Raw genomic sequence first — 13,310 nt, forward strand, 5'->3', positions numbered from 1 at the left:
TTTGTGAATGGTGAGCTGCGGCACAAAACAAACAAAATAGACAACTTCCCTTACAGCTTCCTTGTGACAAGATCATTCCATTGCAGGAAGACATATACATAATGTAACATCAAAGAAGACTGTCAGTTTCTTTGCCTATGGATCCTCTATGATTCACACCCACCTCTATCTCCAGATACCCCACCTACCCCTAATAAAACAAGACAGTAAAATTAATGCATTTGTCTTTATTTGTTCTTGTCTGATGGTGTAATTTTCTGTTTCATTGCATTACCACTGAATGAAACATCACATGGTATAAAGTGTACACGTACTGTAATGAGTTGGTTGTTACAAGGATAAATGCACAACATACACGCATTACTGGAAGGATTTTGGTAGTAATAAGGTATTTTAGGAGGTACTAGAGCCTTAACCTTGACACACCTCAATGAAGAGAAGGATGCCTCCTATATTGACCATTCAAAGGTCAAGTGTGAATCTACCACCAGTAAAGAGTGTTTTTAGTGTGTATTGTGTATTAATCTCTGTTCCCAGCACCTAAATGATGAACGTGGTATATCTTGTTATGTAACTGCTGTGCTATCATCATCACTGTATGTTTGAGGAAACAGAGTGACTTTTCAATGTGCTCATTTTAGCTATGTGTTCACATTTGTTTTGGTACCAAGTAGTTGTACAGAAACACATTGGTAAACAATTCTGAAAACCTAAGATGAACCGTGCAATGTGTAGATTTTTCCCATGGGCTGATCAGTTGTAGACAGCTAAAACATGGTCCCTGTGTCACCATTGGTATTGTATACGTTTTTGTTGCTATATCTAAGTGCAAATTTGTTAAAATGTATTACTATCAAGAGTAGTATATGAAAGAATGAAGTGCTCTGGATGAATGGCTGCAACAATACACTATGGAATGTTCAATGCCTGATGTTTGAAATTGTGCATCAACCATCTAACATGGTCATACAATGGAAATAGGTGGAGGAGTCAAACTTTTCATTAATTTGTTGTTCGGCCTAAAAAGTAAAGAGCTTTTAGCTGGTTTTATACTCTGATGGCAACTCTTTTTATTGCTGAGTATGTTACATCTGTCAGAATCCACAATTAAAGGGACTGTCAACCTCCAGTTCTTACATCTACTCTACATCTACTGATATGTTTTATTATGAAACACCTGCTAAATTTTGTTCATATATACATAAAGTATATACATATATGTGTGTGTGTGTGTGTATATTTTATATATATATATATATATATATATATATATATAGGGACCTGGTAAAACTTGGTTGGTTCTTAAAATTTGATCCACAATGCACATTTCTTAAAGCAATAAGAGTGGTATGAGTAAATGATTGTAATGTGAAAAGCTGGAATAAAAAAACTGTATTGTAACAGAGGTAACCAAGATTTGAAAAAGGTAGAAAAAGAGCACCTAACATCACATGAAGTGGACAATCCCTTTAATGTGCCATAATCCTTTCTTTTAACCATGGCTCTCTGTAATTGGCCTAGTTAACCTGTGACCCTCCAACCATTGTGGAACTAAGAAGGCCATGTGATATTAAGTATAACTGCATCCTCCTAAAGAAAATGTAATGACCATTTAGAAAACTAACATTAAAACAAACGTTCTAAGAGTGAATGGAAAAATGGCAAAATAGAAATTCTAACTTCTAACTAATTTGTAAAGTACTAGTTTTCTTTGTTTAAGGTTTAACATTAATTCCCTCATTTTGCTCTGGCTTTTCTATTATTTTGGTTGACACTACAGTTTCTTCAATGATTTCCTCATAGGTCCCCCCTTTGCGAGCTGATGATTTTGAGATGGTTTTGCTGGTGGAATCAGCTTCATCCCTCTTGGATGCTGCAGGTGTACTCTTAGAAGAGGAGGAACTATGAATGCGAGACTGGTAAGAATAGCTTTGAGAAGGATTTGGAGGCATGATGCTTATTCCGGAGGTGCTAAACCTGGTCTCTTCACCTTCCAGCAGTTTCCTAGAGATAGTGACATTGTGAGTTAGTAATGTTAATAAGAATACAATCCTACTCATTCATCTGACTTGCAGGAATATTAGTAACATTTGAATAATTAGAATTGACCATAAGCCTTAAAGTAATAAATGCATATGTGTTAGCAAGTAAAAGAATTTGAATTTATTTATCTTGCAGAGTATTGCACCCCTGATCTGCACATTGTGGGTACAATATCAGGTTCCTGCAGACTCTCAGGATAGCTGTCTGCCCATACCTCATATGGGCAGGCAGTTACTTAAGAGCAGGAAGATCAAGGAACTACCAGAGTGCTCTCCAGTGCCCTCTTAGTTCATTGAGAACTACATACACTATGGAATGTTCAATGCCTGATGTGTGTAATTGTGCATCATGCGTCTAACATGGTGCAATGTCAGGCTCCTGCAGACTCTCAGGATAACTGTCTGCCCATACCTCACATGGGCAAGCAGTTACTTAAGTGCAGGAAGATTAATGAACTACCAGAGCTCTCTCCAGTGCCCTCTTAGTTAATTGAGAACTACATGTAGTCAGCCGCAATGGCTGACGGTACTTGTAGTCCATTCATTCACTGGAAACTGTGCTGTTTTCAAATTGTGAGAGAGAGGATCCCCCACCAGCTGTCACAGGTAGGGGGGGATCGGGGGAGTGGGGATGCATGCTGAACATGTTACACTCTAAATATAGGTGTAACATGTTCAGGAAGATGAACTTTAAACAAGTAAAATTTACTAATGCATTCCATAAACATTGCCATCCATCATTCAGTTCTTTCAGTTTAGCTTTAAGGTTTAAATGCATTTTTTTTCATAATGCAATGTAACAAAATTAAGCAGGGTTTTCAGAGTGGTTTTGGGCAAGATTTAGTTCATGCAACTGGTGCTGATATGTAGCCAGATGTGAGAGCTAATACAACTCACTGCAAGTATTGCTACAAGTATGCATCTATGAGACTGCATTAAGGACATTGATATTTGTTTCTTTATTATCAGAATTTAGAATGGGTGGTCCTAGAGAGTTTCATAATTAGAATCGGTGCAAATAATAAACATTCTTAACATGGATACATTTGGGAACCTTGGACTCCTTGACCTGGGCAGCTGCAAACTTGGGGATGCCAAGTTCAAGGGATGCCATTAACCATGACCATAGGGATTTTATTGTAGCAGTAGAGGTGTGGGTATGCAGAAGCATTACTATGTTCAAATTTAGTACTGTTGTGTGTATTCTGTACTTTTTGTGGTTTCCATGTGTGCCAAATATTCAGTCTCAGTGTTGTGTCCATTTACTGTTCTGTTTTCCCTTTTAATAACTAGGCCTTTGGCACATCTTACATTCTAAAGGCCTCTACATTTGAACACATCCTGTCTGTTGGAACACTAGTTGAACAGAAAACTATTATTTTAATAATACCCTTTCAAGTGGTCTTTGGTTGAATGGGGGTTGATTTACTAAAGGCAAATAGTCTGTTGACTTTTCAAGTGCAGTTGCGCTCTGCAAGGGAGTTATCCCCAGATCTTAGTGAATGAGATAAAGCTCTGCTGATTTCCATCATCCAATCATGTGCAAAGGTTTTTTTTATTTTTTGTGCATGTGATTGGCTATTCTTTGCAAAGTGAAGCTTCACTGCATGCACTAAGCATTCCCTTGCAGAGAGAAACTTCACTTGCAAAGTGTAAGGTGTATTTATCTTTAGTAAATCAACCCCATGGTTTCTATTATCATCTGTTTAGGTGAGCCAACATGCACAGACCGATTAAGTGCATTTGCAGTCTTTTTGACCATGTAGTTTCCCTTTGGTTCCTGCGATAGTGCTGCAGGGGGGTGCCATTCACAATGAATGGCACCCCTGCGTGTGGACTCTTTTAAATATGAGTGTATTGGAATATTATTTTAATAAAGTCGGTTTTATGTGGCAATACTTCACTATATGGAGCATTTTTTTCATATGTTTGTGGAGTGTTCTGGAGATTTTTAGTGCTGATGGTGGTGAAGATCTTAGCACCAATATACCCTCCCGGGTTAAAGGGAAAAGCGTAGTATGACCTGGTATTACGGGTCAAACTTGAAGGTGAGCGCAACAGTGTGTCAGAGGTGGATGAGCACTAAGGGATGACACAGGAGCACCTTACATGTGTATACAGTAGCATGATCACACAGACCCACCTGGAGTACAGCGGATTTAAAGGGATGGTTCACCATTATTTTGAAACTATAATTTTGGGACAATTATTGATGGTATATTTGGTATATGATGCACAGGAGATATACCGCACAAGCACATGTGAAGATATTGGAGTTTTAAAGGGACAGTTCGATATTTAGAACGGTTCATTTGATATCTGTGTACACTATTCATTTTGCACTGTTATATGCAGTTTTATGGGTATTTATATGTATGTGTTGATATATATTCGATGCAGCACATATTATTGCCAAGAAGCACAATTTTTGTGTTCACTATTCGTTTATGCATGTTGGATATTAGTAGCACCGCATTTGAGTTTATGGTATTACGCTGCATTTTTTTTTATGTATAGTTTACATGTGGGAACACATTACATGCTAGCTGCAATATTTGTCTCGTAGGAGGTCCATTGTGCTGAGGGTTTTTTCATACACATACCAGGCCACATGCCCTCAACATGGGGAAGGGGTGCTTTGGGGCGGGGAGGGGTGCTTTGGGGTGGGGGGGGGCTCCGGTCTTGCCCCAGTCGATGTCACATGGGGCAAGGTCACACACGTGATGCCACCGGTAGTCCCGCTCCTTACATATTTAAGAACTATCAAGCCAGCAGAGCAGTTAGATGGCAGGAGCCAGCGTCAGGAGCAGAACCTTTTTTTTTTCTTTTTTCAGGTTGGCAGCGGGCATCGTGATCAACGTTGAATCTACATTCTTTTATTTTCCTTCTTTTAATAAAGGACTTGTCAAAGACAGTCTCCTGTCTTTTTTCACACTACAGTTTTTTTCTGTGAATGGGTAATGGTACCATGTACCCCATACTCATTCACATGTGGGGGGTGGGATCTGGGGGCCCCCTTGCTAAAAGGGGCTTCCAGGTTCCAATAAGCCCCCCGCCTGCAGACCCCACAATCACAGGCCAGGGTTGTGGGGAAGAGGTCCTTGTCCCCATCAACATGGGGAGAAGGTGCTTTGGGGGGAACCCCCCTGCCCAAAGCACCCTCCCATGTTGAGAGCATATGGCCTGGTATGATTCGGGGGGGGGGGGGTGCTCGCTCCTCCCCCCCTTTCCTGACCTGCCGGGCTGCATGCTCATATAAGGGTCTGGAATGGATATTGGGGGGACCCCCACGCCATTTTTTTTTTTACAGTTTGGCATGGGGGTTCCCCTCTGAATCCATACCAGACCCAAAGGGCTTGGTATGGATGGAGGGGGAACCCCATGCCTTTTTTTAATTAGTGGCAATTTTTTCTTTTACATTCAGCTGTCAGTGGGAAACCCCGCTGACAGCTGAAACATTAACGCATGGTTCTCACTAATACAATACAGCATGACTTGATAAAAATAACTCATGTGGTATTTCGGTAGCGTTTTTTATTGAATTCAAACGTTTTTTTAAATGCTGTGCGGTATCCTACCGCATACTCGGATGCGGTAAGATACCACTTAGTGAATTGTGCCCAATGACTTTATATAAAGAATCATCTCAGTGTCTTTGTTTGGGGAGTGAGCTCAAATAAATATGGCAATGCCATGGAAAGTTAATAGAAAGGTATTCTACATATATCAATAACTATGTAAACCACCAGTTGCTGCTTGTTCATACAACACCAGATTCCTATGAAGGAAGCATGTGAGTGGATTTACCCAGTGTCCCAGATTTTATCAATAATTGTGACTTATCTCAAAGCTCATACGCTAGATTGTACAAGGGAAGGCTAGCATTCACCAGTTGTTTGCATTCAGTTAGAGAGTGAGTGTGGTCCTTTTCATTTCAATAGTATGACCTTCTTGTCATAAAAATATAGGGTTCACAAATTGTCATATTTAGGTATTTATAGGAGATCCAGTATACCAAGAAGGCAGTTGTTGGGGTTACAAATATTAGGGAGCCCTGAAGCAGTTAGGATGAAGTTATATACTCCCATTCAGAATTCTTGGACATAGTGACAAGTCCAAAAAAGTCAGTTGTAAACCTAATTCATATAATCTGTCCAGTGTGTAACGAGGCTGATTCAATAATTTTATTTCAGGATATTTCATTTGACTTGGAATGAATGGTACTCCTGCTTGGTTTGAATACAACTTGCACTGAGCGGAGGTTCTCATTTAATAAAAGCAGTTGATGTAGTTGTACTGCAAGGCCTTGTAGATCTTTTACATAATTTAGCTTCAATGTAAATTATGTTTAGATTATGTTCCTATCATATAGACTAATTGAACAACACAAAAAGTTTGTGAAATACAAAATTATAAATTCAATCATGTCTCATACATCTTTATGTTTTCCGCCTTTGTAAAATTCCTGTGAATGGGAGCCAAAATAGGCCCCACGGATCCTTGTTAATGAAAGCACCTGAACCACACTTACTTGCTGTGCCCCTTCTAATTTTTCCTATATCCCATTCATAATCATCTTTCTAGCCATAGTCACATGACTTTCTATTCTTCATTTCCACCTCCTCTATTTTAGTCAGGGGGACGAGTAATACAGTGCACACGTGATGTAAAACACAAATGTTCTAAGACTACATGTCCCAGGAGGCATAGCACCTTCTTCAGTCAGAGCAGTGTGTAGAAGCAGCATCAGTCAGCATTGTTTAGCACTTCACACAACAGTAATGCCCATGCATTACATTGCCAATGTGATGACAACATACAATAGAGATGCTGGGAGTGTTTCTTTGAAGGCCTGTGTGGCCAGGAAGAGGCTACTTAACAATGGGCATCCTGGAGCTGAGAAGAAAATTAGTGGTATGAACTATAAAGTAGCATCCATCTAGGTGAGGCTGGAGTTTGGCATTAAAGCTCATGCTAAATGCAGGCCTGTGCAGATGCATATATGGAACATCAACATACATGAGCTCTCAGCTCCAAACTAAAGTCAGCATGGGCTGCCATGCCTATTGGCTTGAAGCTGAAGATTGCTTTCTCTTTAGTGCCTTCAATCGTGAGCCCTGATGCAAGACATCGCATAGCCCCAAAGCTCAGCATCATCTTTTTTGTAGGTAATTTGAAGCAGTGTATTTTACTAAAATATTTCCCTGTGTTATATTTCAATACTAACATTAATATACTAAAAAATACAAGCATCTTTGTTACCTGTATGCTGCAATCTCAATGTCTAGGGCCATCTTAACATTCAGCAGATCCTGATACTCTCTCAGATGACGGGCCATCTCTCCCTTTATGCTCCTCAGCTCATTCTCCAGCTGATTGATGGTGTCCTGTAATTAGGAAATGTAATTTCATTTGTCACATACATCTAGACATTCATTGATTTAGGCTATATTCCCATGGTTGTAATTTCTTTTATAATGGGCACTGTAACCTTCATTATTTATGTGTCACTGGTGTGGTCACTAATATCAATATTTTCTTGGTTTAATTCACAGCATAGTTACAGAGACAAATCACCATATTATTGCTTTTATGTTGAAAGTTCTGTGCTAAAAGTCCAGAAATGTAGTGAAATCTCGGAATGAAACCTTAAATAGTCCACGTTTGTCATTTACTTGCAAGGTGTAACTATAAATCAGTGGCCTTCAAAGCAAAATTACTGTAGGGTAACATGGTTTCCAACCTCTTCCTTAACAGAAGTCTCACTACTGACACCTCTACAGTTTTAAACCAAAAGCTAGCACTGTAGAATGTTGATTAACGTTATAGAAGATTAAATGAAGTGCCTAAAGCATGTATCTATTAATTTTATCTGAAGCTAATTTCCATTGTTGCCTGGAGTAATCATTATTTAGCCAAGTTGTACAGGCTCCCTGTGCTGTCATGACTGTAGTTATACCCCTGCAGGGATTCCTACCCAAAATCCAGGCCATGCCAATTAGTTAATTTGTCTCTACCTTAATTGGTCTTACTGCATATAGCATACAGCAGCTTTTCTCAACCAGGGTTCCATGGAACATTAGTGTTTCTCTAGAGGTCTCCAGTGGTTCCTTGAGCAATGAGCAATTTATGCCTCCAAGATAAGTTGCCATTGACATCAATGGTCTTTTCAGCTATCTATAAAGAAGGAAATTCTTCCCAGTGACCACAAGTGTACTAGGGACCCTCACAAGGTGGCAGTTCTTCTTGGACTGGGACCCGGTCAAGGGTTTACATTTCCAAAGACATCATTTTGACGGAGCACTACAATTTTATTGTGATTTACTGGTTATTAATATTTTTGTTTCATTTAAATAATATTACTGAAAATAATATTTTCTCATAAAGCTGCCCTGGGTGTCAAATACATTAAGTATGCAAAATTCCTTTATTCATAGATCTACAACTTACTGTTTATGCTAACGTCTCATAAGCTGTAGATATAATAAATATTATCTGGGTTACTCCATGTTACATAGACTGAGAAAGGCTGGTGTATAGGAACCAGCATATAATGCCTGAAAATTCTTCTTCTGGCCAAGTCCAGTTGTAAGACTTGTGTACTGTGTTTCCTGGGGAAAGATAATATGTACTGCACAGTGAAGAAAAAGAAGAAAGCCAACGTGCCAGATAGTACAGATAGTGCAGTACAATACTGGGGATAGGAAGGTGTCATATAGATTGGAGGGGTTGTAGATAAAATAAACCACTGTAGCTATGTGTAAAGAAAATGACAATGATACAAAACAATCATAAGTAGTACAGAAGGCATCCAAAGGATAAAGTGCCTCTTTTTTTTAACAATCCAAAGGTCTAGTTCAGCCTGCTATAGTGCACTGATACTTTCCATTTTGTGTTGCATTAGGCACAATTGTGTGTGTGTGTGTGTGTGTATGTATGTATATATGTGTGTGTGTGTGTATATATATATATATATATATATATATATATATATATATATATAAAATCACTTTTACCTTTTGGGTAAATTGTCAAGGTAGTGTGAAAAATGTATTATTGGCACTAAAAAAATCTTGTTGTCTATTGATATGGTACATGCTCTATGATCTATTCCCCTTGTCAAATTAGGTCACATTCAAGCCACAGTGTGCACAAGTATTAATATGTGTATCTTCTATCTTTCACAGCTTGAGGGATCTCTCCATATAGATCCATTCTGATAATAAGTGCTAATCTATTCAGTTGTGAAGTACCATTCACACTGCTTCATTAAACAGGTACATTGTTTTTTCAAATTTCCCAGGCCAATTTGCTTTAGAAATCCAAAAAGTCATATGCTTATCTTATACTTTTAGGACCATCTATGTGTTACTGTGGTTTGAACATTACCATTGCTGTTTACATTGTTTAGTTACATAAGGTGGAATACTCAGCAGAATATCATTAATATTTTTTTTCAATAGCTGTTTAAGATAGATGGATAGATACATAGATAGGTAGATAGAAACACAGAGATATTTTACAACATCTACTGCTAAACACCTGCTTCATTTTACAGCAGTCAATAATCATCAGCAACACTTAAATACTAAACAAATTATTTGAACCTTCCACATCTTTTGAAAGTGCACCAACAGTGATGGTTTAAAAAGCAAATACTCAACAGCAAGATTGTTAATGTGCTTTTTGCTGTGTACTACTGAAACTTACATCAACTGTCATATCCTGTAATGTATGTATTTAATTACATTACATTCAATAGCTGAAGATGTAGGTGCACTTCTGTGTCAATTTAAAGAAGGGTGACCTCAATCTGCCCATTGGATTGTGTACTTCCATTGCAATCTTCTGAATGACATAATAAGTAGTTCAACTCAGTAGTTCAAAATTAGAAATTTTGCAAATACAAGTAAGTAATAATATTTCCCTATACTTGGAAATTAGATTACATTTGTTATGAAAGCATTTTACTTAGTATTTAATGTTCTAATAAACTTAAGAGGAACAAGGTGCCACTCCCTATCCAAAGATGGCGATTGAAGTTAAAATGGGTGGATCCCAGTCCATTATCAGACTGCTGCTAAAATAATCTCCCTTCCAATGGAAATAAACATTATTTTTGGTATACTGTTGTCCGTAACTACCATAAATACATGTATATTGTAGTAATTCTTCATTTTTGAGTGTGGTTATGTCTTGATGTTTCTCGTTATACCTTTGTATACACATTTTCCATGAAATCCTATAAACTTTAAAATGTGTTTTGATATTTTGGACTGCCTTTTTTCAATTTTAACAATGATAGGAATCTGCTGCTTCTATTCTTAACTTTCTGGTTTAATTTTAAAGCCATCAGAGATATATATCCTTGCATAAGCTCTTCTGTATATGTGTGCATATAAATATGAATTGCACTTGGTGCATTGATTTTATTCCATAATTAATTGCTTAACATGATGTTAAATATCCTATGCATTCTTATGTTTAAACAGCTAGGATAATTTATTAGTATCATTCTGCCAACATAGAGTATAATAAAGATGCCATCAAAAGCCTGTCACTTTAAAAGCATATTACACTAATCAGTCTTCAGCGCTCATTCTAGTTTGTATGGTTTGAAAAGCTCCCTTGATAGTTGGATGAAGAGTCTTTGTTAGAGCTGCCACTCCCTAATCCCCCTCCCCTTCTCCTTGGAGATCTTTACTTCCCATGTACCACAAAGTGCTTTAATGAAACCGTTACATAAGGATGCTCATATATAATGCATTAAATGCGCCTTTCATTGTTGGATTAAAGAGGATCTCATGAAATTATTATAGTAACAATAGAAAAAATATATAAGAAATAGTTATTACTAATTATATTAAATATGTTTGTAGTTTTAGCTTTTTGATTATAGCGATGAGATCACCCTTAGCCTGGATGTGCCTACATAGAGTTTCAGCACCATGGACAGGGACCAGCATCCCAGCAGTCTATGGATAGTGGAAGATACTCCAGGCTGTTTGGAACACAAATTCAGATAAACTCTACACTGAATTCAAAGTGTTATAAACTCTAACAATACATTTCGCTGATTTGCTCCCTTTTGGTCTGCTGAATATACCATTAAACGTGTATTAAAATATCTGTTTGACAACTGCAGAAATAATAGTTGTTCATCCAGATGGAAATCTGATAACTCCCTGCGCTTACTCTGGACTGTTAACAGAATAATTGGTCCCTGCTATTTCCTTAGTCTACTACCCCCACCCCCCTTTGAAAAAGAGAGGGGGAGGGGTTATGTAGTTCTAACACAATGTTTTACATCGTATGCAGTAATACAGTACAAACGCATATGAGAAAAAATGTATTTCAATGAGCCTAGTTTACACCATTGCAGCGATATCACGTTTCAAAAAAGTATAGAAGGCTACAGTTTCCGCATGTGAATGCACCAGAATGCATATAAAACACAGAAAATGCATGTAAATGAATAAAAGAAAGATATAACTGCAAAACCACATACTGAACGCAGGGATTGCGGTGTAAATGAGCTCTTTAAGGTTGATCTAGCTGATAAGAAAATAACTATTGATCATGCCTAAAAGTATGGATTTACCTGCAGTCCAGCAGCCTCTGCTATGTGCCTTTCTTCCATCTCCTGGATCTGCCTTTCCAGCGATTCGTTGGTGCCTCTCAGACTCTCGATTTCGATAGTTTTGGATTGGAGTTGTCTTCTGTAGTCATTGATCTCCTCTCTGCTGGCCCTGATCACCTCGGAGCTGCGAGATGCCTGCTCGCTCATGTTGGCGAATTTAGACTTGTACCACTCATCAGCAGACTGCAGGTTCTTGGCAGCCAAAGACTCATACTGGGATCGGATCTCTTTCAGAGCCGAAGTGAGGTCAGGCTTGGACATCTCCATCTCCACGGAGATCTGGGAGGCTTGCAGCATGGCCATCAGCTCTGTGACCTCCTCTTCATGGACCTTCCTCATGAAAGAGATCTCATCCAGCAGAGATTCCACCTTCTTCTCTAGGTCAAGTCTGGCCAAGGTGGCATCATCCACATCTTTCTTATGTGCCTTCAAAGCGTACTCGGTTTCTTCTCTCATCCTGATCTCATCCTCATACTTCCCCTTCAGCTTCTGCAGGTCATCTTCCAGGCTGTCCCTCTCAATGATCAGCTGGGCTTTCTCATTGTTCATGTCCTCCAGCTGGGAGCGGAGATCTTTGATCTCTTGCTGGTAGAGCTCCCCCAGCCTGGAGGGCTCAGACTGCCTTTGCCTCAAGGCGACCAGCTCGGTCTCCAGCACCTTGTTCTGCTGCTCTAAGTTACGGACCTTCTCGATGAACATGGCAAAGCGGTCATTGAGCCCCTGCATCTGCTCCTTCTCATTGGTGCGGATGATCTTGTATTCGTTGTTGAGGGCTGAAGTTTGGGTCAGGTCTAAGTTTTCTCCAGACACATAGCCTCCATGTCTAGGAGACCTCCTGTAGGAGGACACTGATGAGACATTGCTGCGGGACTGGGACTGGGACCTGTACCCACCAGACAGGCTGGTCCTAGAGGAACCAGTGCTGCCCCCGATGCGGCTGCTAGACCGAGGTGGGTCTCCAAAGATCTTCCTGTAGGAGGAGGAGAGGTAATGGTCTGAACTGAAGCTCATCTTGGAAGGCAGATGGGGGAGGGACACCTTCACCCAGCCTTTTATACTGCCAGGCACGATCAATAGCCGGGGAAGAAAAAAGCCTTCACTTTGCTTGCAGCACCATGGGAGTTTAACCTCTTCCTGGATGGATAGCTGTCATTTTAGCATGTGCTGTAGATGCTTTGTGACCCGCCGGGGATGCCACCGATGGAGATCAGGAGAGAAGTCAAGGCTTCAGTGTTCTCAGATGGAACTGTCCATTTTGCCGCAGTGCTGATGTCAGCGATCCTGCGTGATTCCCTTTGCCTGGTGTAGGGGGTTCTCCCTAAGCTGCTTGTCACCTTGTCACCCTTCCAGATACAAAGAGGAAGCCAGCAAAGCGTTAACCACAAATCTACATAATAATAAAACAAGAAACGAATCCCTGGGGTTACATAAGCAGACCTCTCTGCCTTTAATCCCATAATTCTTTTTTTTAACTCCAGCAGAAATTCTCTTGTAAGCGTCTATCTAGTGATAAATCCAGATGGGAGGGAATCCTCTGCCAAGTGATGGCTTACAGAGTATTATTAGTCAGCCTTTCCATTTTCAGCACATCGGATCTGATCTCCTTGTAATGGCCCATTGCTTTAAAG

General features: G+C 39.4%; 1 protein-coding gene across 1 annotated transcript; it reads right to left on the reverse strand.

Annotated features, from left to right (window-relative positions):
- Nucleotides 1-212: 212 nt before the first annotated feature.
- On the reverse strand, nt 213-12,932 carry INA (internexin neuronal intermediate filament protein alpha). Its single transcript, XM_089690238.1, has 3 exons — nt 11,644-12,932; nt 7,305-7,429; nt 213-2,004 (listed from the first exon to the last, which is right to left on the reverse strand). The coding sequence occupies exons 1-3, from the start codon at nt 12,691-12,693 to the stop codon at nt 1,716-1,718; spliced, it is 1,464 nt and encodes a 487-aa protein (XP_089546364.1). The 5' UTR covers nt 12,694-12,932; the 3' UTR covers nt 213-1,715.
- Between the last annotated feature and the right edge of the window lie 378 nt (nt 12,933-13,310).

Source organism: Staurois parvus, unplaced genomic scaffold, assembly GCF_062004578.1.
Source record: "Staurois parvus isolate SC_StPar_1 unplaced genomic scaffold, SC_StPar_1.0 ptg000525l, whole genome shotgun sequence".
Lineage (NCBI taxonomy): Eukaryota > Metazoa > Chordata > Amphibia > Anura > Ranidae > Staurois > Staurois parvus.